Source organism: Capricornis sumatraensis, chromosome 21, assembly GCF_032405125.1.
Source record: "Capricornis sumatraensis isolate serow.1 chromosome 21, serow.2, whole genome shotgun sequence".
In the NCBI taxonomy this organism is placed as follows: domain Eukaryota; kingdom Metazoa; phylum Chordata; class Mammalia; order Artiodactyla; family Bovidae; genus Capricornis; species Capricornis sumatraensis.
In genome coordinates, this window is record NC_091089.1 from 40,128,507 (window position 1) to 40,152,843 (window position 24,337).

The following is a 24,337-nucleotide window of genomic DNA, read 5'->3' on the forward strand; positions in this document are numbered from 1 at the left end:
TGGAGAATGTAAACAGCAACAATTTGCAGATAAAACATAGTTTAGTACTATAGATATTTATTTCTTTGTCAAGCTTGATTCTTGTGATGTAAATAAAATTTTGTTAGTGTCCCTAGAGTATTATCATTTAATATTCTTAAATTACTGACATACTAGGAACATGGACATTACTTGTGTTAAACACCAGCTATTTCATTTCCAAAGTAGCCTCTATCAGGTGTACAGATTCATAATATTCTTGTCAAATCAGCGACTTGGGCTGGTAGCAGAATTGAAGAATTATCTTTGAAATTCTGATAAGCAGATAGTTAAGTATATATTCATACCAATCTGTTTGGAGACAGAGACAGAGAGAAAAAGAAGGAGACAAGACTGGTAAAGAAAACACTTCACCAAGAAACGGTGGGAGAGGGTTTTCCAGGTTGTGCAATGGTAAAGAATCCCCCTGCCGTTGCAGGGGACGTGGATTCGATCCCTGATCTGGGAAGATTCCACGTGCTCTGGAGCAACTAAGCCCATGCGCCCCAACTATTAAGCCTGTGCCCTAGAGCCTGGGAACTGGAACCACTGAAGCCTGCATGCCCTAGAGCCTGTGCTCCACAAGAGAAGCCGCAGCAATGAGAAGCCTACGCGCCTCAACTAGAGAGTAGCCCCTGCTTGCCACAACTAGAGAAAAGCCCACAGAGCAACGAAGACCCGGCACGATCAAAAAATAAGTAATTAAAATAAAAATTAAAATCAGTATATTAAAAAAAAAAGAGCGAAAGAAATGGTGGGAGAAACCAAGCAGGCATGTCTATAACCAATCACTCTAACCAAAGTCATACTAGATACTAACTTATCAATAAAATATCCCAGAATTGGACTCCCTCCATCCACAGCCGGCTGCTTCCAGGTGATGATGATGTAATCCTTGTTAGCATCCAAGCACACCACGTCCAGGGGAGAGGCCGGGGCTCCTTCAATCTCTGCATCGGCATCTGGGGGGATACAGAAGGACCCCATGAGCCCTCTCAGATGCATTCTGTTAGCCCCAAAAGCCAAGGTCATAGTGCAGACCTTTCTTACACATCGCTGCAGTGGCTACGACGTTGGCCAAGTAGTTGTTTATTACTGTCGTTGCTCTTCAGGTGCTAAGTTGTGTCCAAATCTTTTGCAACCCCACACACCACAGACTATAGCCCACCTGGATTTTCTGTCCATGGGATTCCCCAGGCAAGAATACTGGAGTAGGTTGCCATTTCCTCCTTCCTGACCCAGGAATGGAACCCATGTCTCCTGCTTGGCAGGCAGATTCTCTACCACTGAGCCACCAGGGATCTCCATTTGGCCTCAGTAGAGCAATCATCAATTTTGTAATTTGCTTACCAAAATAACAATATGTGCTTTTCACCATCAGTACAAGGAACATTATGTCAGAAAGGGCTCTGAAAACGACCCATGACCTCAGCCTCATGGCCCTTGCCTGCCCAAAATATTCTAATAAAAAATAACTATGGAGACATCAGAGACTGCTCTCAGAAAAGTCTAATGTAAATTATGTTAGGATGTCTGTTCTTAACATAATTATTGTGCAGCGTTACTCAGAAACTATAAATGGCTCCAAGGGGGAGCAAACGGCCGCTTCTGTCAGCTTCTGGATCCACAAGAGAAGAAGAACCAGGAAGTTTTGCCCATCCCTATGCTGGGACTACCATTTTGGAAGAGAAACAAAAACATTCATTTTAATTAAATGTTTGTTCCCAAACTGAAGATACTTGCGAAAGGAACTCTGATGCAATACCCACAACTGAGCTTAGTTTATCTGAGTTTAGCAAAAGTCCAGGACTATACAAGAAAGAGAGTTCAGTGACTGCCCATGAAACAGGATCTGCTGACTGTGGGTCCCCTCAGCAGTGTGTGCACAGATAAATTAGTGACTTGGGGGTGTTTTTAGGTGGAAAGGAAGGGGAATAGCCATTTAATAGTCTTTTAAGTGAGAACGATTAAGATAATAGGCAGAATCCCTGGGGGAGGAGATCCACAGTTGCCAATTCCTGCTGACATCCGGTCAGCACTTTAATAACTGGAATTAGTAGGAGAGGAGGCTGAGACTTGCAGGAGCCACTCACCCAGGGAAAGCACTCTTACTGACCTAATAAGAAACACTTTCTTTTCAAATGAGCTACACTTATGTAACTCTTGTAAGTCACCAAAATATTTGCTAACAGGGCTGAGATGTTTGTTTGTATGCTTCTGAATCAAATAGGTGTGTGTTATCTGTGAAGGGCTCACATCATTTTGGTTTTGAACATTCTGTTTCTTGCCCCATGAACTTGTGTGAACTCATGAACCTGCAGGGTAATATGTCCTGTGTAAGTGGTATAGGAGAATCTAACTAAATCATCGTGCCTGAAACAATGCAGAATCCATGCATGCCACATGATGGCAAATGGGCATTTGGGGAGGGCAGGGGAGAAACATCTTTCCTTCCAGGCTTTCAGAGCACTGGATGCTGGGGAGAAGGTCAGCTGATGGTGAAGGTAGAGCTGAGCTGTGTGCATGCTCAGTTGCTCAGTCATGTCTGACTCTTTGCGACCCCATGGACTATATGGAGCCCCCCAGGCTCCTCTGTTCATGGCATTTTTCAGACAAGAATACTGGAGTGGGTTTTCATTTCCTCCTCCAAGGGATCTTCCCGACCCAGGGATCAAAACTGTGTCTCTTGAGTCTCCTGCCTTGGCAGGTGGATTCTTTACCACTAAGCCACCTGGGAAGCCCCAGAGTGGAGCTAGCAGGAGGTAGAAAGGCTGACCTTAACAGGCCTAAGATTTGCTCAGCTGCAAAGAAGGCAGCTGGCAACCTCTAGTCATGCTCTTCTTTTTTTTTTTCTAAAGCAAAAGGCCCGTAGTGTAACAACTGGTAAACTTGGTGCTGATAGGTAAATTCATTGTGTGTGACAGAGCCTGGCAGACAGTAAGCATTTAGGAAGCCATTTCTCAGTATTTCTATAAAATTGCTTGGAATATGCCATTTGTTGTATGGATTTGAAAATCTTTCAAAACACATATTTTGTATAGCAGCTGCTGGAAGTCAAATCTGAAACTATTATGTTGCTTCACACTTGTGCTCTTGCCTTCGTCAGCTGCTGCAGGGCGCCTGGCCCACGGCACTCATCTGGTCAATGTCAATTCTCTTCTTAGCCTCTGCCCTTTCTTCTCCCAATGCTCCAAATAGTCAAACTTTTTGTAGCTTTGATTGATTAGGCCAAAGATTAGCCTGTTCCTCTTTTATATTTTGATCTTGGACATGACTGAAGTGACTTAGCAGTAGCACAGGGTATTTAATAACTTTTTTCAAAATGTAAGTAATTCTATTGTTTATCTTTATTATAAAAGTAGTGCATGCTTAAAAAATATATGATAATAAAAATATATGTTAAAATCCCTCTTAATTCCATAACTCAGAGATTACTACTATTAATACATTGGCCTAAACTTTTCTGGATTTTCTTCTATATTTAAAAACTCAAAAGTGCTTGTTTTTCATAATCTAAATCAACTACATTTCAATTTTTTCAAGTGATTATTTTTTAAATAAAAGTGGGATTGGACTATATAGTTTCATGTAAACTGTTTTTTAAAATATATTTTCATATTAATTAGTATAAGTATACACCCTTAGGGGCTTCCCAGGTGGCACTAGTGGTAAAGAACTTATCTGCCAATGCAGGAGACATAAGAACCATGGGTTCAATCCCTGAGTTGGAAAGATCCCCTGGAGAAGGGTACGGCAACCCACTCCAGTCTTCTCTCCTGGAGAATCCCATGAATAGAAGAGCCGGGTAGGGCTCCAGTCCATAGGGTTGCAAAGAGTGGGACACGACAGAAGTGACTTAGCACTCACACATACACCATTAGCTTTCACTGTTGTGCAGTACATCCATTGTTTTTATGGACTATTTATTACACATTATTTTCAGCTCTGATTGGTGGATACCTAGATTCCTTCCAGACTTTCCCCAAAACAAATATTCCTTTCTTAGTTTTGTCCACTGAAATTCTTAGAACTAGAACTGTTAAAATGCACACTGTTGATACATAGTGACAAAACACCCTGAGAAAAGCTGAACCAATTTACACTCACCAACAACATGTTTATCCATCCATTCCTTCATCCTAATGGATTCTAAAAACCTTGTAAATTTTTTGAATGTGATAGATCAATTTTATTGCTTTATTAGCAAAAACTTTTTCATCCATTTATCTGTTAATTGTAATTCTTTTTTTATTATATTTATATCCCATCCTTCACCACTTTATCATCTTTCTCTGCTCCCCCCACCATGTATGTGTGGAAGGGTGGGGAGAATATATAGAAGTCTTGAAGAATACGTATTAAAATGATAATTTTGGATATCTCTGGATCATAGACTTATGATAGCTTTTCTTTTGTCCTTTTTTGCTTATTTACATTACATATTTTTTCAGAAAGAATATATAGTATCTATGTAATAAAACCCTGACCAAAAGTGTACATCTCTGAAATGTATTTCTGCTGACATATGGTGCTTTCTGCACTGATCATTTTGGTTCAGAAGCTATTTCCTAAGCAACAAAATACCAGAGCTCTAAAAAAAAAAAGCATGGAAATGGCTTCATGTAGCTCAAAGTTTAAAAAAAAAAAACATAAAATGTCATGTAAAACACCGGCAGTTTCTCAAAAATTAAACACAAATTTAACATATGACCCAGCAATTCCAGTGGTAGCTATCTAACCAAGAGAAATGAAAGCCCAGGTCAATGAATATAAATAGAAATCTTCATAGCAGCATTATTCAGAGTAGTCAGAGAGCAGAAACAATCCAATTGTCTATCAACTGGTGAATAGACACACAAAATGCAGCATATCTAGTCAGCAATAAAAAGAAGTAAACTACCATCCTAAAGAACCTGAAAACATATGCTCGATGAAAAAAAGACAAAAGTGAAAGATCACATATTCAGAAAGGTTTAGAAAGAAAGTCTACAGTGACAGGGAGTAGATTAGCGGCTGCTTGGAGGCTAGTCTGGGAACGAATGTGGCGAAGGGAGACAAGAAATATCTTGGGTGGGGCGGGGTGTGATGGGAATGTTCTAAAGAGGGATCGTAGATGGGGGGCTGGTGGTGCACAGCTCTATAAATATTCCAAAAAGCACTGCCCACTTAGCATGGTTGACTCTTATGGTGTGTAATTACATCTCAACAAAGATTTTTTAAAAGAATCCAAAATATAGCATTTAAAATAAATTTACGAGGGAAATCGTCTTCTAAAAGTTGCATTCACAACTCGATTTCTGAGGCTCGTCTTTGCAATTTCATCTTTCCATGAATCTTCTCAATTCTCTCAACATCTGATACATTTTAGAATCTTCCCTCATTTTGTGGAATGAAGACCAGCTTAATGATAAACTTCAATCCTTCCTTCCACCTGTCTGCAGTTAGCAATGTGAAATTTGGCCTCAACCTGCAAAGGACCATGACCCTGGCATGGCCACTGAGAAATGTTGTTGAGGAGACCCTGGACTGTGTCTGAGCTCCTAGGAAAAGAGCACAGAGGGACTCCTCAAGGCATAACTCAGTGCTTTCTGAGTCACCAGAGAGACTCTAGTTCAGGTAAGACACTTGAGAGTGGAGGCAAAGACTCTGTTTGCTTATTCAGTTCTCATCTGGCCAGGACTATCAAGGTGGTTAAATAAATATACTTGCTGATAACTTCCAATGTGTCCATTTTCACTGCAAATGACCCAGAAGGCTACCCCCCTTTGCCCCTCGCAAGATCTGACTTTTCCCAAAATACGTGGTTTTCAGTTGGTAGAGATATTCATGTATCTTTATCAGTTGCTGATCTGAGGCAGAATCCAGTGATCATTTATTACTGCTGAGTACTGCTGTGGTGTAGACTGCTGACCGTCCCTAGTGTCCACTCCTGTTGCCTTTTGGTACTGGAACCCTTGAGCTTCCACGGGTCCAGCTGGAACTTCATCACCCCAGCTCCCAACACACATGGAGATGTGTTCACCAAGAAGTGCTGTGTGCATCTCTGCATCTCCCCTCTCACAGGCTGGCCTGGGAGCGTGGGGCAGCACACAGGGGTAGCCGAGCAGCAACACAGATGGGACCAGGGGCTCTGAACGAGTGCTTTGAGCAGGACCATCTGGACCATCCTTCTACACTGATGGCCAAAGGACAGAAATAAACTTCTTGTTTTCAAGTTCCATTCAGCCAAGTTCCCTGACTAAAATCCTGGGTTAGCCACCAGAAGACCTGCATCTTAGTACCACTTCTGTTTCTAAATAACTGTGAGATTTCTGCATGCATGCTAAGTCGCTTCAGTCGTGTCTGACTCTTTGCAACCCCATGGACTGTAGCCCACCAGGCTCCTCCGTCCATGGGATTCTCCAAGCAAGAGTACTGGAGTGGGTTGCCATTCCCTTCTCGACCTTCGATCGAACCTGTGGTTGAACCCAGGGATCGAACCTGCATCACTTACTTCTCCTGCATTGGCAGGCAGGTTCTTTACCACTAGTGCCACCCACGAAGCCCGTGAGGCTTTTGGGAAATCAATTTACTTTGCTGAGCTTTAGTCTCTGCATCTTAAAATAAAGGGGAATCCTGACATTTTGTGAGCCTTAGACTTCTTTGGAAAACTGGTAAAGTGGAAAGAACAAAGGTCCCATCTTCAGAATAATGCTTTTAAACACATAAATAAAATTCATGAGCTTACCAAAGAAACCAATTATACTGAAGTACAGTTTTAATCACAGACCCCTCTGGAGTCTGTGGGTCCCAGTTAAGGACACCTGGATGGTCTCTAAAGTCCACCATGATCAAAATGCCTAGATATTCATGATTCTATTTAGTGTCAGGGATTAAAAAAAAAATTAGCAAGTCTACCCATATTGTTTATATAGTTATTCTCTGTAAATTGTGATGTTTTGACATCTTAAAAACAAACCTTTCTGGTTGGGGAGAGATTACCTGCCCCATCTTCTGGAGCTAGCCAACTCTAACTTGTCCAGGGCTGACCTCCTTCATCCAGCCATGTACCCCAGGAGGAAATATTCCTCTGACTTAACATCTCAGCACCAGGCACCAGACAACTAGGCACGATCCCTATGGCTTAGGGTCCACTGAGACTGTTCACCCTAGCTGATCCTGAATTGTTTATCCCACCCTGCCTTGCCTTTTCCACAGGAAATCCAGTAAAGACTGCGGTTCGAGCTCTCCTGTCTGACCCTTCTGCCTCCTGAGCAAGCAACGTGGCTGCCTCCCCGTGTGGCCCGGTGTGGTGCTCCAGGACCTGTGAGTGTAATACACTCTATTTTCCTGAGTCCCTCCTCTGTCTACTCGTGTGGCCACACCTGACTGACAGTCACATAAAAGAAAACAGAGCACTTCCCTTGTGGCCAGGACATGTTCATGGTCTTCCAAGTGTGCTCAGATCTCATGTAGCAAGAACATTTCCACTTGTACATACCCTACCCGTTCAAGACACTGCTGAGAAAAGAAAGACTCTTAAAATCAACAATGATAACTTGTCTTAAAGATTCGGTTGTAGCATTTTGCTTCCTAGTTCATTAAAGCTATAAGAGAAGGCCTGGAATGAAATAGTAAATTAGCTCTCCAAAACAGGACAAGAGTGAATCCCCATTGCTATTTTATTGTTCCTTCTTTAAACTGAGATGACTCTTCGTTCACATCATGAGGATGTAGCCTCTCAAGCACCTGCAGAGGACTGTGCTGGTGGCTCGCTGAAGAAGAGGAAGGTACTGACACTAGGCATGGCAGCGCAGTCTGGAAACCAGTCACCTTCAGGCTGGTGCTTTTAGGGTTAACCTTTTCACATCCATTCTAATGTTACCAGATGCTAACATCCCTGTGCTACATCATCTGGGAGAATTTTTAAATTTTTTTGGCCGCACCATGTGGCTTGCAGGATCATAGCTCTCAGACCAAGGACTGAACCCTGGCACCCCAGCAGTGGAAGCACTGAGTCCTGAACACTGGACCACCAGGGAGGTCCCGGGAGGAATTTTCAAACAGCTCTTTCATCGTTACCCAAAATATGTTTGGGTAGATTGATACGGACTCAGTGTTTTAAATATTCTCAGATGTTCTGCTTTTTGGCAGGCCTTACCTCGAACAAAGACGTAAGCACTGTACTGTTCATAATATTCTCCCATTCGCGCTCGAACTGTGTAGAGACCTTCGTCTTCCTTGTTGAGATGAGAAAATGTTAGTGTTGCCCGATCTCCACTCCAATGTGTTTGCACCCATTTTGATGGAGAAACAGGTGCCCCTGGGGGGAAAAATGTAAACAAATTTACTGACTTCTTTCTCCATTACTATCTTCTTCCTCCCTCCCCGCAACTCGCTCCTCTCCCCATCTCTCTCTCTCTTTCCTCTTCTTCTATATTGAAAGCTATCTATCAGAGGAAGTCTGTAGGGCTTTGAGTCATTGTGTCATATTTATATTGGTTAAAATGCTAGACCAGAAGTGAAGGAACCACGGCCAGATATATCATCTGGAAGACCCAGTGCAAAATGAAACTGCAAGGCTCCTGGCTCAAAAAGCAGAAGAAAAAAATACAGTTAAGGAACTAAAATATAAAACTGTTTCCTCTAAAGCTAGTTTATTATCTATAAAACATAATAGGGTAATACAAATTGCAAGAAAATAATTATTTTCATGCCATAATTCTTACATACAAAACAATACTTTATTTTGTAATATGTTGATTGATAATACAGAATTTTTGACTTGTTTTTTGCAACCTCAGTTATTAGGCCATCAAATTTATACTTTTAGCAACTTTATTTTAAATTAATAAAATTGAAAGTAACATCATTCAGTCTTTGCAAATGCAAAGTCACAAATAAGTTTTGATTTATTTTATTTTGAGAAAGATCTTTCTGCTGATGCAACTATTAATGCTGCTGTTAAGAGTGCTATATAGTTACAGTATTATACAGTTTTATACTATATACAATTATATAGTTATGGTTATAAAATTAACATTAGGTTAATCCTCTGATAAACTATTTTAAAATATAAATTTTTGTACTCTAGAGCTGGCAATTCTTGAGGAAAAAGTTTTTCTAAAAGATCTATCTCCTTACACAAATAGTTTCATGTAAGTCTAAATTTAATTTTAAATATATATTTACATAATGGCATCTTAAATATTTCCTCTTACATGTCCTGTAACTTGTGATGATTTTATGATTTGTATATAATTTAAATGCCTATTTATACATTTTCTTACTGTACCTTCGATTATGAGAAAAATTACTTAGAAAAATCTTTCTTGTTAATAACTGCTTCATCCAAAGTTTTGTATGGAAATAGTGTTCGTTTTCACTGAATGTGGCAATCGTTAAATTTAATTTTTATTTCCAAGCCTGTGGATATTTGCTTTGCAATGTTGTAGCAGTTTTCATAAACAGAGAGTCCAAACTCAGAAGAATTCTAACAACTGCCTTATGTGCCTTACTGCAATGTCTGTATACATGCTTCTATTCTGTAATGTTTTATAGACAGAGTTTACTGTGTGATTGTTCCTGTCATGGTGCTTAGGCCAGGAAGTTCATGTTTGTGCAGATTCCACACAGACGGGTCCTGGAGATGGACAGGGGATCTGGGCCCCCACTGGGGGCTCCCAGGCTGCATCTGGTGGGGTCTCTCCTCTCCTCTAGGGCCACGTTCAGCAGCACGGCTGCAGCTACCACTGCAGCTACTACTGGCTTCACTCGGGCTCAGGTCCTGGTCCTAGCCATCGCTTCACGATGGCCCAGCCTGCCCGGTGCCCACACGGACACTGAAGTTTAGGCCAGCTGCGTGGTGAGCACGCTGACTACCACCCACAGTGTCTGGGAACCAACAGGACTTTACTTTATTTCACTTTACTTCACAGTATTTCACTTTATCTTACCAAATAAAATTAACTTACAAAATGAATATATATCCAACTTGTAAAATGAAAATACATTTTTTGTAATCCTTTCCCTGTATTACACGGTGATAAGAAATTATGATCTCCACAAACATGTTATAAAAGTTCTGCTACTCTAAAATATGTGTAAAAACTTTTTTAACACCCAGTATGTTATGTCCTCTACTATCTAGTTTCTGCCAGTTCTGGTAAACAGAACTGCAATCTACAGACATTCATGCTTTGGGACCAAGTCCGGTCTGTGACCTTCTGTGAATATGAGCCTCAGTGAGGCTCATATTAAGGCTCACCATTTCGGTACCACTGGATCTCCGGCTGGAAATGTTTAATTTCAGGGGTGATAACTACACGGCAGCCCAGACTCATTGTCTCGCCTTCTCTCCCGAAAGACACTTCAAATTTGTCATCGAAGTGGATCTCAAACCTGGATGCGTAACCGTAAGGGGTCACAGCAACTGGGTACAACAGAAACAAACATCAGTAATTTATTTTTTCTCATCAAAGAGACATAAGCATTTTAATGAGCACAGGCCAAAAGCAATCACAACAAATCTATCAAATGATTTATAAATCACAGTTTCAAATTTTCCAGCTATTGTATCTCAATATAAATCAAATGACAAGAGAAGGACTTGATTTTGGATGTGATCCTCCTCATTCCCACCCAGCACCCCTTCTCGTGCATGGGATTGATACCAATGATTACAACTAAGCATATTAATATTAGGAGCCATTCCATGAAGTATGGAGAGACATCAAGGCAATCAGTTAGGTGAAAAACTGACCCATGAGTCAATATCTCCATAACCATTTTCAAAATGACCACTTATTTTTTAATGTTTGGAAAATAAAAATTTGGGGCTTGACTACCATTTCCAGTCTGAACAGTGTCAGCGTCTAACTACTGAAGAACCATAAGGGTTTTACTTTTATTGCTTCCCATGAAAAGTTCTGATGCAGATGACATGATTGAAGTTCACAAATTTATAAATTATTATGGATCAGAATACTAACAATTTGTGATTAAACCACACTTAGAGCTCATTTTACATTGCATTTTGTAAATTAGTGTATGCATTTATTCATTCATCATCAAATACTACTCTGCATCAAGTTCTAGTGTCCAAAGATAAAAGGTCCAGCCTAGCCTTCAAGTGGCTCATGGGTCAGTGGGAGCAAACAGTTAACAATTAGCGTCCAGAGAGTAGATGCCCTTACAGAGGTGTCACAGCCTCACCCGGACACATAACCTAAGTAGGTGGGGGCTGGGGTACAGTGGGGGACCGATAGAGACTTCTGAAGGAGATTATGCTACACTGGATTTGGAAAGTTGAATAAGACTGCCCTGATACAGTCTAGATTCTATTCATGTGTGTGTGGTTAAGTCACACTGCAGGTTTGTATAATGATTTTTCTCAGCTTAAGGAAGAAAGACTTAAAAGCATTTGTCATTTTTAGCCCATCACATCCAGGCTTTTATAAAACCAGAATAAAGCAATTATAAGCAGAAGGAGAATACAGTAGCCAAAGAATCTAAAAAAATAAAACTGACTACCGGTATTATGTACATGTGCTAAATCACTTCAGTCATGTCCGATTCTTCGCGACCCTATGGACTATAGCTTGCCAGGCTCCTCTGTCCATTGCATTCTCTGGGCAAAAATACTGGAGTGCGTTGCCACGCCCTCCTCCAAGGGATCTTCCCCCACCCAGGGATTGAACCCACATCTCTTATGTCTCCTGCACTGACAGGCAGGTTCTTTACCACTAGTGCCACTTGGGAAACCCATTACATGCATACTATCACATATTATAGTATAGACTACGCATTTATTTTGGGCTTCCCAGGTGGTGCTAGTGATAAAGAATCCATCTGCCAGTGCAGGAGACGGAAGAGACGTGAGTTCCATCCCTGGGTCGGGAAGATCCCCTGGAGGAAGGCATGGCAACCGACTCCAGTATTCTTGCCCAGAGAATCCCATGGACAGAGGAGCCTGGTGGGCTATAGTCCATGGGTCACAAAGAGTCGGCCAGAACTGAAACGACTTAGTATACCTGCATTTATTTCAGTGTTATGGAATAGCTTATTATACAGTATTGTACAGAGATGACACAGCAAAAATATTTTCAGACTTACAGCTGAGGGGGTAGGTGGATGCTCCTGAATGGAAGCGAGTGTCATCAAACTCTCCCTTGTATCCTAGAAAAGAAAGCAGCAATTCTTGACAACTGCTTCTTGACCTGTTTATATGTTAGCAGTGAGAATAAATTTTTTTAAAATACACTGTGAATGAAACAAGCCCAGCAAACCTACTCTTTACCACAACGGAAGCATACGCTGAAATTTCTCCTTTGGCATTCATCGCCGAGGCCCGGTACTGAGCCGTGTCTTCAAAATCACACCTGAAAGAAGGGATGGGATGAGTGCCTGGTGCAGTGACACTCCTGGTACAGTTATCTCTCAGTGTCTGCAGGGGACTGGTTCCAGGACCCCCGTGGATAACAAAATCCAAGGAGGCTCAAGTCCCTTAAGTCAGTGGTCCTCAACCTTTTTGGCACCAGGGACCAGTTTCATGGAAGACAATTTTTCCAGGGATGGGGCACAGGCAGAGGCAGGGGGCTATTGGTTCAGGCAGCAATGGAAGCGATGGGGAGCGGCAGATGAAGCTTAGTTCACTTGCCCACTGCTCACCTCCTGCTGTGCCACCCCGATTCTAACAACCGTGGAATGGGACAGGTACTGGTCCTCAGCTGGGGGATTGGGGACCCCTGTTTTAGGTAAAATGGAGTAGTATGCTGAGGCCTCGGTACCCACGGGTTCCGTCTCAACAGATAAGGCTGGCTGATGTAACTCCTGACTGTTTTGTCAAGGATCTCTTTGCTAACACAACACATAGCACGTCATCGGTTAACACACCGCTCTTTGGGACTCTTGACAAAGCTACACTTTCTAATCAAGTTCCCTGCGGGATTTTACATAGGCCAATAGATCTACGTACCAACAGCTATAGTCTACTATGACCCCAGCTTGAGTTAATTTAAAATGTCCAAAAATAAAAGCCAACGAAGTGTTGAGTATATAGAGCATGAACAGTGTGATGAAAAATTGGTTTAAAGTTGTATCTGGGCAGAAAATGTCTGGTCATGTACCTCTGTAGCAGGTAAGACCTGGAGGGGCCTCCCTCAGGATGAGTTTCAGTCTGGCTGTAATAGTGTGATGGAGAGACAAAGAAACAGCCTCTCCTTATAGATGCCCAAACAGATTCAGGTTTGTCTAATGTGTGGTTCTGTTTTAGCCTCAAAGTACAAACAAGTTATCTGTCCCTCAATTCTTAATGTTTAGGCCCACAACACAATACAAGAAGTGCCATTCAGAAGTTCCTCTAAGTTATGATGCAGACACAGGGATGTCTTGGGAGACCTGGGTTCGATCCCTGGGTTGGGAAGATCCCCTTGGAGAAGGGAACGGCTACCCACTCCATTATTTTGGCCTGGAGAATTCCATGGACAGAGAGGCCTGGAGGGCTACAGTCCATGGGGTAGCAAAGAGTCAACTCAACTGAGTGACTTTCACTTTCGCTTTAGAGAGAAAAGGCTCTCATGCAGAGATGAACAGGCTAAAATTTCAATGCAAGCTGTTTTATCATTGCCAGGGTTCGTGTTCTTCACTGTTCTTCTTTAGTTTCATTGATGACATTTTAGTTCTTGTTGAAATTTTACAGACATAAATAGACTCCCAGGTGGGTCAACATGGTTGCTTCTTCCATAGATATTTAATTATAAAGCAACTACACAGCTTGCTGCCGACTTGGATGAATCACCAACTGACAGAATGGATGGGTCTTTATGAAGGGGTCCCTGCTTGGCGATAATCCCAGGGTCTCAGGGTTCTGCTTGAAGCCAAGTATGACCTGTGCCAACCTCTCTGATCTGAGAAAGCTATATATCTCCTGAGATTAGAATGGCTTAAACTCTACTTTGACTTGGCAGCATGTCATCGTTTTATTTGAACCGGAAATGCTGGGAGCTTGTGTAACTTCTTCATCCACATTAGTAGGCTTAGATTTCAAAACCATGTTAGGAGACATGATGCACCTTTGAAGACCTAGAAACTTTGATGTGGATTCTGCTTTAAAATTTTTGCTGTTGATTTGCTTTAAAAAATATCTCAATGTCAGGCCCTGCATCCATCTACAGGTTGACAGAATGGGCACATAGTTTCCACACAGTTTCTGGTGAGCTGAAGGAAAAAACAACTTCTCTAGGTCCAGCTTACATTCAGTGTCACCCACCTCAAACTTCATTGGTCTACACTCATTAAAGGCAAATGTGTATAATGCTGGTGCAGATTTGGGACTCTGAGAAGACAGCTGAATATAAATGACTATTTTGTAACTGATTTTTCTTGCTAATACCTGAGAAGAACTCTAAAGTACATAAAAGGATTGTTTAGTTGCTCAGTCGTGTCTGATTCTTTGCGGCCCCATAGATCTATGTGGCCCGTCAGGCCCTTCTGTCTATGGGATTTTCTCAGCAAGAATACTGGAGAGGATTGCCATTTCCTCCCAACGTAGGGATCGTACTTGAGTCATCTGCACTGGCAGGCGGAGTCTTTAACACTGAGCCCCTGGGAAGCCCATAGAAAAGTTTAAATAGATACAAATGAATTTTTCCTCATCATCTTTGACTAAATTCAAAAGATCACTTTGGGCAGTAACATGGGCTTGGTAAGCATGTCATGATTATCACTCATAGGTGTGCGCCAAGAGAAGCAATACTTGGGACTGTCCCCCATCCTGATACCACCGCGTAGGGAGGAAGAGGGGAGAACCCCCTGCCAAGCAATTGTCAGCAACACACACAGACCGTGATGTTTCTTACGCGTTTATCTCCAGAGTGTGCACTCCATATCGGCTTTCAATGACATACTTTCCAGGATGTGCCTGGACATTTATTGGCACCTGGTTTTTATACCTATGAGACAATGGAAATGAGGTGAAGTAAGTTGAGGTGTAAACAGCTTCATGATTAACACACACACACAATTGTTCTTCTTGGAAAAACATCTGTAGACATAGCACAGAGGTCAATAGCAGAGTCTGCTCAATAAATGCAAATAAAATTCATTACAAGTATCATAAACTTTCATCATAAACTTGATGAATGTGCTTCCCTCCTCCGTTACAAAAACTACACTCAAGAAGTTGGCCATTCCCAACCTTGTGTTTGAATCTTGCATACATAATTTTGAGTGGAAAGAGCCAGATACAAAAGAGCATAATGATTGTTTTTACGTAAAGTACAAAACAAGAAAAGATCAATTAATGCTGCTAGAAGTCAGGGCAAGGGGCAGGGATGAAGGCGGTCCCTTGGGTGTTGATAATGTTTGGTTTCTTGATTTTGGTGCTTGTTACCTGGGTGTAGGTGGTCTACAAAAATTAATCAAAGGTCTACATTTATATGCCATACCACACTATTTTGTGTACATATTATACTTCAATAGATGAACTTGAAAATGAAAAGAAAGACAACCATTGTTGACACAACAGAGAGGAAGGCTTTGAGTGGGTTTTTTGTTGGCTGTCTGTGTAGGATGAAAGCAAAACATCCTTCCCACTGACATTCCTGCACATTGTTCAAAACCTTGTCATTGCATGGAAAGCTCATTATATTTGTTTTATTCTGTCATGAGCAAACATAGCTCTCAGCTTGGAAGAACTTAGAATATCAGTCATGAAAGAAAACTACTGATAAATAGAACCTTAAAAGAGTCCCTTTTACTGACTGCTGATTCCTGGCGAAGCTGCTCAGTGTTGAGAGGCAGGGGCTCCCTGGAGGGGCCGCTCCTGAGACACTGGCCCCTGAGTCTGCACCTTGACTCATCACCACATCCTCATGTTCTCAGTGCGTGCTCAGTCATTCAGTTGTGTCCAGCTCTTTGCAACCCCATTGACTGTAGCCAGCCAGATTCCTCTATCCACGGGATTCTCCAGGCAAGAATACTGGAGTAGGTTGCCATTTCCTACTCCAGGGGAGCTTCCCCACCCAGAGATCGGACCCAAGTCTCCTGCAGCTCCTGCACTGGCAGGAGGATTCTTTACTGTCTGAGCCACCAGAGAAGCCTCATGTTCTCAGTAGCCAGGAGCGATGGTGCTGGACCTAGCTTTTCTGCGTAAGCCATTTTCTGCCCAAAAGGGGAGCTAAAGTTCATTTGTTTCCTTTTCAGACATTCCACTTCCTGTGCGTAGTTATCACAAATAATGCTAATAACCATAATAGAGCATTTACTGAGAGTCGGGAAAGGCTCTAAGTACTTTATGTCTAGATTAGTGAATTCAATCCTCACCACAACCACATAAGGTTGCACTACTTTTTAAAGAATATAAATATATTTTTTATTTGGCTGTGCTGGCTCTTAGTTGCAGCATACAGTATCTTTAGCTATGGCTCACGAGGTCTAGGTCTAGTTCCCCAACCAGGGATTGAACCTGGGCCCCGTGCACTGGGAGCTCAGAGTCCCAGCCATTGGACCACCAGGGAATTCCCAGTGCTACTACTTTTAACATCATTCTCCAGATGAAAAAACTCAGGCGCAGAATGGTTAAGTAGCCTGCCCCAGCTTTAACAGCTAAAACAGCAGAGCTGGGATCTGAACCCAGGAGGTCTGGCTCCTGACAACATGGGATGCTTCCATTTTCCAACTGTTTTCTATTTGTTGTTACTGTTTAGTCGCTAAGTCATGTCCAACTCTTTGCCACCGCAGGGACGGTAGCCCACCAGGTTCCTCTGTCTGTGGGATTTTCCAGGTAAGAATACTGGAGTGTGTTGCCATTAACTTCTCCAGGGGATCGTCCCGACCCAGGGATCAAACTCACGTCTCCTGCTTAGCAGGTGGATTCTGTACCACTGAGCCAACGGGGAAGCCCCGTTCTCTATTTAGCTGCATTTTATTTCTTCAGATTTTTGGACATGGTTATAAGCAGATTTGGGAGCAAGGAAAGCTATAGCAAGGGAAAGAGAAAGGAAATAATCTTCAGCCAGTTCTTTCCTCTCCCCAGCTTGTGTACACACACACACACACACACACACACACTCACACTCACGCCCTATGTCCCTAAAATGTACCCTTTTCTACACTTTAAAAAATACACCATTCTCCACCTAGCAAAATTCCAACTCATCCTTCAAGGCTCTGATCAAATACCACTTCAATAATCTCCGCCCTTAAATTCCACACAACATCATTCCCTCCTCTTCACATCAGTGTTACTTGGTTCAAATGGGAAGGTATAACGTTAATCAAATTATGGTTGGGTAAGTGTCACTTCTGCTAAACCATGAGTGCCTTGAAGATAGGGATTCTGTCTGATCCGTATTGATTTCTATTCCCACTCTCAAGGAAGCAGCCATCCCAGGAAAATATTAGGCAGTGTTTATTAAATTGGACTGAACAGAGTCATTGGGTAACATCATAAATTCAACTGTGCTTCTTGAATTTTGGCAAAGGAACAGAGTTCTGACAAATCCATCCTTCATGATATGGATAATTTAAAATTAGTGCAGATGTAGAAGGTATGCTGAGGCTGTTTGTCTTGGTTTCCTTGGATGTGAAACAGGAGGGTGGATTGGGAATTGCAGCTGTGTAGCAGGTGTACGGGCACAGCCTTCTGCCCCTCCCTTGGGAATCATTCCTAGCTGTTTCTGACAGTCCACAAATGGCCTCAGGCAGCTGGCCCTCCACAGGGCTCCAGGCGGACAGGACTGTTTGATCAGAGATGGGCTGTAAAAAGCAATCTGCTGGCTGCTCTTAATTTGGAACATTCCTAGTTTGGATGAATGACAGGGTCCAACACATTAATCATGAGCATGTTCTCCTGACTGAATCGGTTTAGGTCATTTCACAGTCGACTCAGAAGCTTCGTTTTGCTCAGTTTTCTTTGTGCTGGGGTATTTTCAGTATTTCTTCCCAACAAAAGAAGATATAAAAAACACACCAAAGGTATGTGGCTGGTGCTACTTGACCAAACAACTGGGTGACACTTGATCTGGCTTCTGACCAAAAATGATGTTCATATTTCCATAAAGTTTAAATTAAAATAGCATTTGCAGCTCTTAGGCTTGCTTTACCTTCCTTGTCCTTCAGTCCAGCAGTCCCCAACCTTTTCAGCACCTGGGACCAGTTTCATGGAAGAAAATTTTTCCACAAACCAGGGGGTGGGGGATGGTTTCAGGATGATTCAAGCACATTACATTTATTGTTCACTTTATTTCTGTTATTATTACATCAGCACCACCTCAGATCATCAGACTCTAGATCCCAGAGTCTGGGGACCACTATTCCAGTCCTGTGTGACTTAGTATCTCAATGCCTTTCCCTCAGTTTTCTAATATGACCACTTGAAATAGATTTCTCTCGCTCTCTCTCTCACACACACACACACACACATTTTCTCTCCACTGGGACTCTATATGTCAGTGTAAGAAGTGCCTGTTTTAAAGCAGCACACAGGATTAAATGAGGAAGCTATTCAAGTCTGTTCTCCAAGGAATTCACCTTGCGAGGCACTCAGGTTCAGAGCCACTTGTGATTGACTGTCTTCAGTATCAAATCAGAGCAGAGAAGGAGAATTTGAGGCCTGCTCTGTGTACACTTCACAGATTGTTATTTCTGGAAAGTGAAATTCCAAACTGGCCGACTCATTGGCTAATTTTAGGGAGTAATCTATACCCTGGGACTTTTATCAGGTTTCTGAAATTCTTGTGGGTATTTAGATGTACACCCTTTTCCACATCATTTTCATGTAGAATGTATGAATGACTAGTTAATGAACTTCTGTTACACTTACTTCTAGAATAATATTCTTCATATATGTATGTAAAACACACACTTAATTTCCCCAAACAAATGTCTGTCTGGATACTAGGTTGAATTTGATAACAAGGGGTTACAGTGAAAGCTCTTTGGCAGTGTAAAATGTGGTCAAACAAAAGGACTTCACTCTAACTTTTCTTTGTCAGCAAATAATGCTGCCAAGATGATCTCTATCACGTTGAATCCCCTTCCCTCAAAAGTGTGGTTAGAATGCAACCCTATTGTTTTGAACAAACAGCCATTACTCACTTTAAAAACCAATTAGCTGAGAGCTAACTCTTCTATTAGCATAGAATTTGGATTGTAAATAAGAAAAATCTAGAATAAAATCCCAAACGCTTATACTTCAAAAGTAATTATAAATAATTTTTAATATTTTAAATGCAGGTTGTTCATTCAGACATGATGGGGTTGGTTAAATGCTACTTAGGTTGAGTCCTGCTTGCCTCTCTTCAGTCATCTTTGTATGAATCCAATGGTTGGTTTTTGTTTATTTTTTTAAACGGTTTTTAACTGATGTTCATGAAGAGCAGTACCTAGAACTATGCCAATAAAGAAAGGAAATCCTATCTAAGAAGGTGCATTTCTGTACCAGAGCTGTGTCATAACCATCCTTTGGGCCCTCTGCTGGAAAAGTAGAATCAAGTCTCAAATAATGCCTTTTTAATTATATCCTCTAGCATTCTAGATGTAGGACAGTACTGTATCATACCTCTGTGAATGTAAAATATCTTGTACCTGCTCTATGATATGTAGTAGTGACCGTGCTTTATCAGATCTGTTTTTAATGACGTTATTCTAGAATGTTTCTTTCCAGATGATGATTGAGAAATGTAATTAAAAAAAAAAAATGGTGCCAGGTACCACAACAGTAACAGAACTTTGCTGTTTTCTGAGGTTTTGTTTTTTTACTTTTTTTTTTTTAATGGAGTGTGCTGGATGTCTCTATAATTTTGTTCAGATGACTGCAGAACTTGGAAAAGCTGTTGCTGCTATTGATGCATAACATACTGCTATTGGTCTTTTTATATAAATAAATCAATCTATATATATATATACATATATATATAATTTGAATTTTTGGAAACTTTAGCTGTGCTGTCAACTTTGGAAAAAGTATCCCAGTTGTACCGTGTTGGGTTGGCATTGTACAGAAATTAACAGCCATATTGGTCTAGAAACGTTAAACATAATTTTTTCCATTTGTACAGGGGTAACACACTGTATTAAATATGTAAGGTCTTATCTACATGGGTTTGATTACAGAAACTAATAAAGTATTCTCTAAATAATGAAAAAAAAAAAATAAATGCAGGTTGTTTTCCTACAATAATATGGCAGTAATTGCTAAATTTAAATACATTATGAATAACTCTAATCTTGTAAAAAATTCATGTGTTAATTCTACTATGGAATTTATGAATTCTCATAATTTGCAAAAATAAAATAAGACTTTTCCAAATCTCCAGACTCTTCTTAAAATACATTTCTCATACTATCTTATCCCTAGGTTTTGAACTATGATCATGTTCAATGACAAGTTTCTTTAAGTGTCTGTCTTCACACTATCCCTGAAGTGGCAATGACTTCAGGGATAATGTGAGGAATTTCAAATATGTCTTTTAAGTGTCTTGCCTGAGGATCTAACCTAGGTGCTAAGTTGCTCCAGTCACATTCGACTCTTTGCAGCCCTATGGACTGTAGCCCAGGATCCACATATAAATCCGAAATCAAGGACACTGAGTGTGTGAACACATGAGCGTTACGTGATAATAACAATATATTGTTCCAGGGGTTGGCGTGAGGCTCCCTGCAGATTATATAATCCCAATTTCCACTGACAAAAATCAATCTAGACTTTGGGATCAAAATGCAATTAAATCTGGCTCTCTAAAAAAAGAGGCGGAACAACTAATTTAATTCTCTTTCTTTTAAAGAGAACTTTTCTCCCCTATTTCATATAGCTTCTTACAATCTGAGCAGGCAATGCGAGCATATGATCCAAGAATCAGAAAATATAGGGGTGCCCAGGGAACATTCTCTTTTCTCACACCTGTCTGCCTTCTGCCCAGCTTCTCCCCACAGCTAACTGTTCTCCTTAGGTTTTATATGTCCATTCAGAGCTTCTTTATGCAAGTAATAAAGACACAAGCATAAATGCTTTTCCTCCCCCCTTTACAACAGTATACTGCCTATAAACAAGTTATTATATAAATGTAACCTATTAAATTAAACAACTGGTTTTTCACCACATATATATTTCTCCTTCTCTGTTGGCTAGCCCTCCTTCTGGATGGCCAGCTTTACTGCTGTGTCTTTTGCAACTAACTTTTCTCCTGTACCCAGGGCCCACAGGCTTTCTTCTGCTCTGAAGGTGAACTGGGAATAGGGCAGTGCTGCTCAGCATCTCTGCACCTGGCCGTGATGAGTGATGGTGATGAGTGATGGGCCCGCCTGTCAGTAAGTGCTCTCCAGGTACGCTCTAGACTCCATCCAGATTTAGTCAGTATGCAGGGGCTGGCTGAAGGGCAGCTGCAGTATGTTGATATCATTTGTTCAGCCTCAGGGATTTTCATGGCCTGAGGGTGCCAATGGAAACCTGGAACTGAACGTTCCTGGGAAAGGAGTCTTAGGGAGTAGACCCAGGGCACACATGACTTGGAAAGATGTGGCTTAGGACCTAAAGGCTCAAGTGGAGACAGCACAACTGGCCTCAGCAGCACTGGCAACTTGTTTCTGTACTTGACCTTCTTCTATTCAGGAAGGTCATTCTCAATGGTTTCTCTCATACTTGTACTCAGAGTCAGGCCCAGGAGGTGGCAGCTCGGTACCAAAGAGACATCAAGGCCAGCAAATTAATTACCAACATCTTGGTTCTCGTGGGTTCTCTGTTCATTGAGGGGGAGGATGCTCACTGAAGATTGCATAATCTGGACCAGCAGCTTGCAAAGTAAATTAGAGCTTCATTCAATGGTTATTTTTTAAAAGGCAACACATCCAGGAAGGTATAATATATTAATCCCACATGAAATTTACTCCCAGAGGTGGATTTACCTTGAAACTAGTGAAGTTGAAGTTGCAGGATTTCTCATCAGCACAGGTCACCTTATGGACTAATGCATGTGACTCACTTTATAACCTTTTTTTATAAAGGATGCTCCTCAAATTGTATAACCCTCCTGCCCCACAAAACCTGACCTTAGCTATTGCCAGAGCCAGTTCTTAGCTATCTGCTAGCTGATTGTCCAAATTTCAGCTTTATCCAGGGGCAAACCTTGCTCGCTAAAGGAAGGTGAACTATTTTCTTAGTGGTCCACTGATTCTTTTGTTTTCATATTTACTTCACACTTGACTTGTAAGGCAACAGGGCTTTGTGTGAAGTGCTCTGATTCGTCCCTCCTGGAAGAGTTTCTGAACAGAATTGATTTGGGTTCTCCAAGCACTGAAGGGGGTGCAGGAACTAGAGAAGTCTTGTCCCAGTCAACGAACAGCCTTCCAGTCCTTCCTGAGACAAATCTTGTCTCTGTGCTTTTGTCTTTGATTAAAATGAGCCCTGATGCCATAAAATTCACATGTTAAGGAAATAAATATTTCAAAGCCAAACATGAAAGATTTGAGAGATTAATCATACTCCCAGCCCCATTAGTGAGGATCACTAAAAACTGACAGTATTTCTATTTTTAAATTTGACTGGAATTTAAGAGTTGCCAAGTTTAGTCATCTCATATTTTTTCAGTGGAGTTTATATCTTTTTGTTTGTTTTTAAATTACTCCTTTTTCAGCCCAAGAACACCATGTGAGGAGTTCAATCTCCAGTGGAATTTGAGCTCTGCCTTTGTGGAACCTCACCACTCTGGCTTAGTGACATTAGTGGTATATGGGATGTTTGTATTCTAGTGACTGTGTATCTCACAGAATAAGTAAATGCTTAAGAAATTAATATTTATCTTATAGAGATCACTTTGTATTCTTTTGAAAGTCATCTTTAACTCTGATGTTTAAAAATCAGGAAAATAGAGATAGGACACTGTATAATAAATATATCTACTTAAAGACTCCAAGTATTCATTTACCAGTAGTACATTTTAATTCATGAAACATGAGGAATTTTTTTACTCATCAAGTAATATTTCTTGGAGCTAAAACTTTGTTATTCTTTATGTATTTCTTTCTTTTTTTTTTTTTTTTTTTGCCACACCACACAACTTCTGGGATCTTAGCTCCTCAACCAGGGATCGAATCCCCATCCCCTGTTTTGGAAGGCAGAGTCTTAATCACTGGGCTGCTGGGGAAGTCCCTCTTTATGAATTTCTACAAGAAAGTTTGAATTTTTTCTGAAGTAAAAAGTAATCAGTTTTTAAGAGGAAATGTCCCTTTTATAGGCCAATCTATGCAACCCAATAGGCAGAGACAAAGGCAGGGGATAAAGATGAACAGATTCCTAGCTTACTATGTTTGTCAGTCGTGTCCAACTCTTTCCAACCCCATGGACTGTATAGTCCGGAACACTGGAGTGGGTTGCCATTTCTTTCTCCAAGCGATCCCAACGCAGGGATCGAACCCAGGTCTCCCGCATTGCAGGCGGATTCTTTACCAACTGAACCACCAGGGAAGCCCAGGTTACGATAGTATACTCATATTTTTAAAGCTTGGAAATTGGTTTTTTTAAACTTCATTTTCATTGAAATATGTTCTTACATGTCTCCTCTTTGTTTACTATAAATTATTTATCTTGGTAATAACTGGCTTTGTTTTTCATTCTCTCACTTTCAAACTCAAGAACTCTGGGAAAAGTTTATGTACAAGAAAAACTGTATGTAAATCCAGTTTGGTCACAGGCAGGTTGATATTATAGGTGAATTAAAAAAAAAAATCACCACTTGCTCCTTAAGAATAACCTTAGGTAAGGGTTTATCTTGTCAGCCTCCGTTATATAAACGAGGTGTCCAAACAACATTAGAAATGACAGAAAAGGGAGCAGGAGCTGGTTCCCTGTGGGCAACAGTGCCACTCTCTGCAGTGTTTATACTGCGACACCCTCCTGAGAGTAAGAAAGCAGCATGCAAAATACCCACACTGTAGAATAAGACGGAAAACACCTTTTAAAACTGGCTTACAATCCTCTTCAGATTCCTGCTCTCCATGGCAGACATTCATGCCATACGAGTTCTGATTTTAGGGGTTACCAAGTCACTGACAATTGCAATAGGATATATAATGGACAGAAAAAAAGGGGAGCTTCTTCTTTATGGAATGAAAGTTTCTTCAGACCTCCTATTAGAAATAGATCCCCATCCCATCCCCTTCTTTATTTGGCTTTAGAAACTAGGACCTCAACTCACATAAGGACTAGAGATGAAGCCCTCTGGGCTTTATTTCTCTAAAAGGTGGCATTGCTTTTCATCACAAAATGTTACCAAATAAATATGCTGACTAAATTTTAACACTTTATATAAGATAAAGACCCATTTGTATAAGAGGACTATAAAGT

The 24,337-nt window shown here is 41.1% G+C and overlaps 1 protein-coding gene across 2 annotated transcripts in view; it reads right to left on the bottom strand.

Moving 5' to 3' along the window:
- MYOM1 (myomesin 1) overlaps positions 1–24,337 on the bottom strand; it is a 112,880-nt gene that overhangs the window by 66,781 nt on the left and 21,762 nt on the right. For both annotated transcript variants that reach the window (XM_068993642.1, XM_068993641.1), the window contains exons 5-10: positions 14,856–14,948; positions 12,289–12,377; positions 12,112–12,174; positions 10,265–10,429; positions 8,159–8,320; positions 839–980 (exon numbers count right to left, since the gene is read on the bottom strand). In XM_068993642.1, the coding sequence (XP_068849743.1) occupies positions 839–980; positions 8,159–8,320; positions 10,265–10,429; positions 12,112–12,174; positions 12,289–12,377; positions 14,856–14,948 (714 nt within the window). The remainder of the gene's footprint in view (positions 1–838; positions 981–8,158; positions 8,321–10,264; positions 10,430–12,111; positions 12,175–12,288; positions 12,378–14,855; positions 14,949–24,337) is intronic.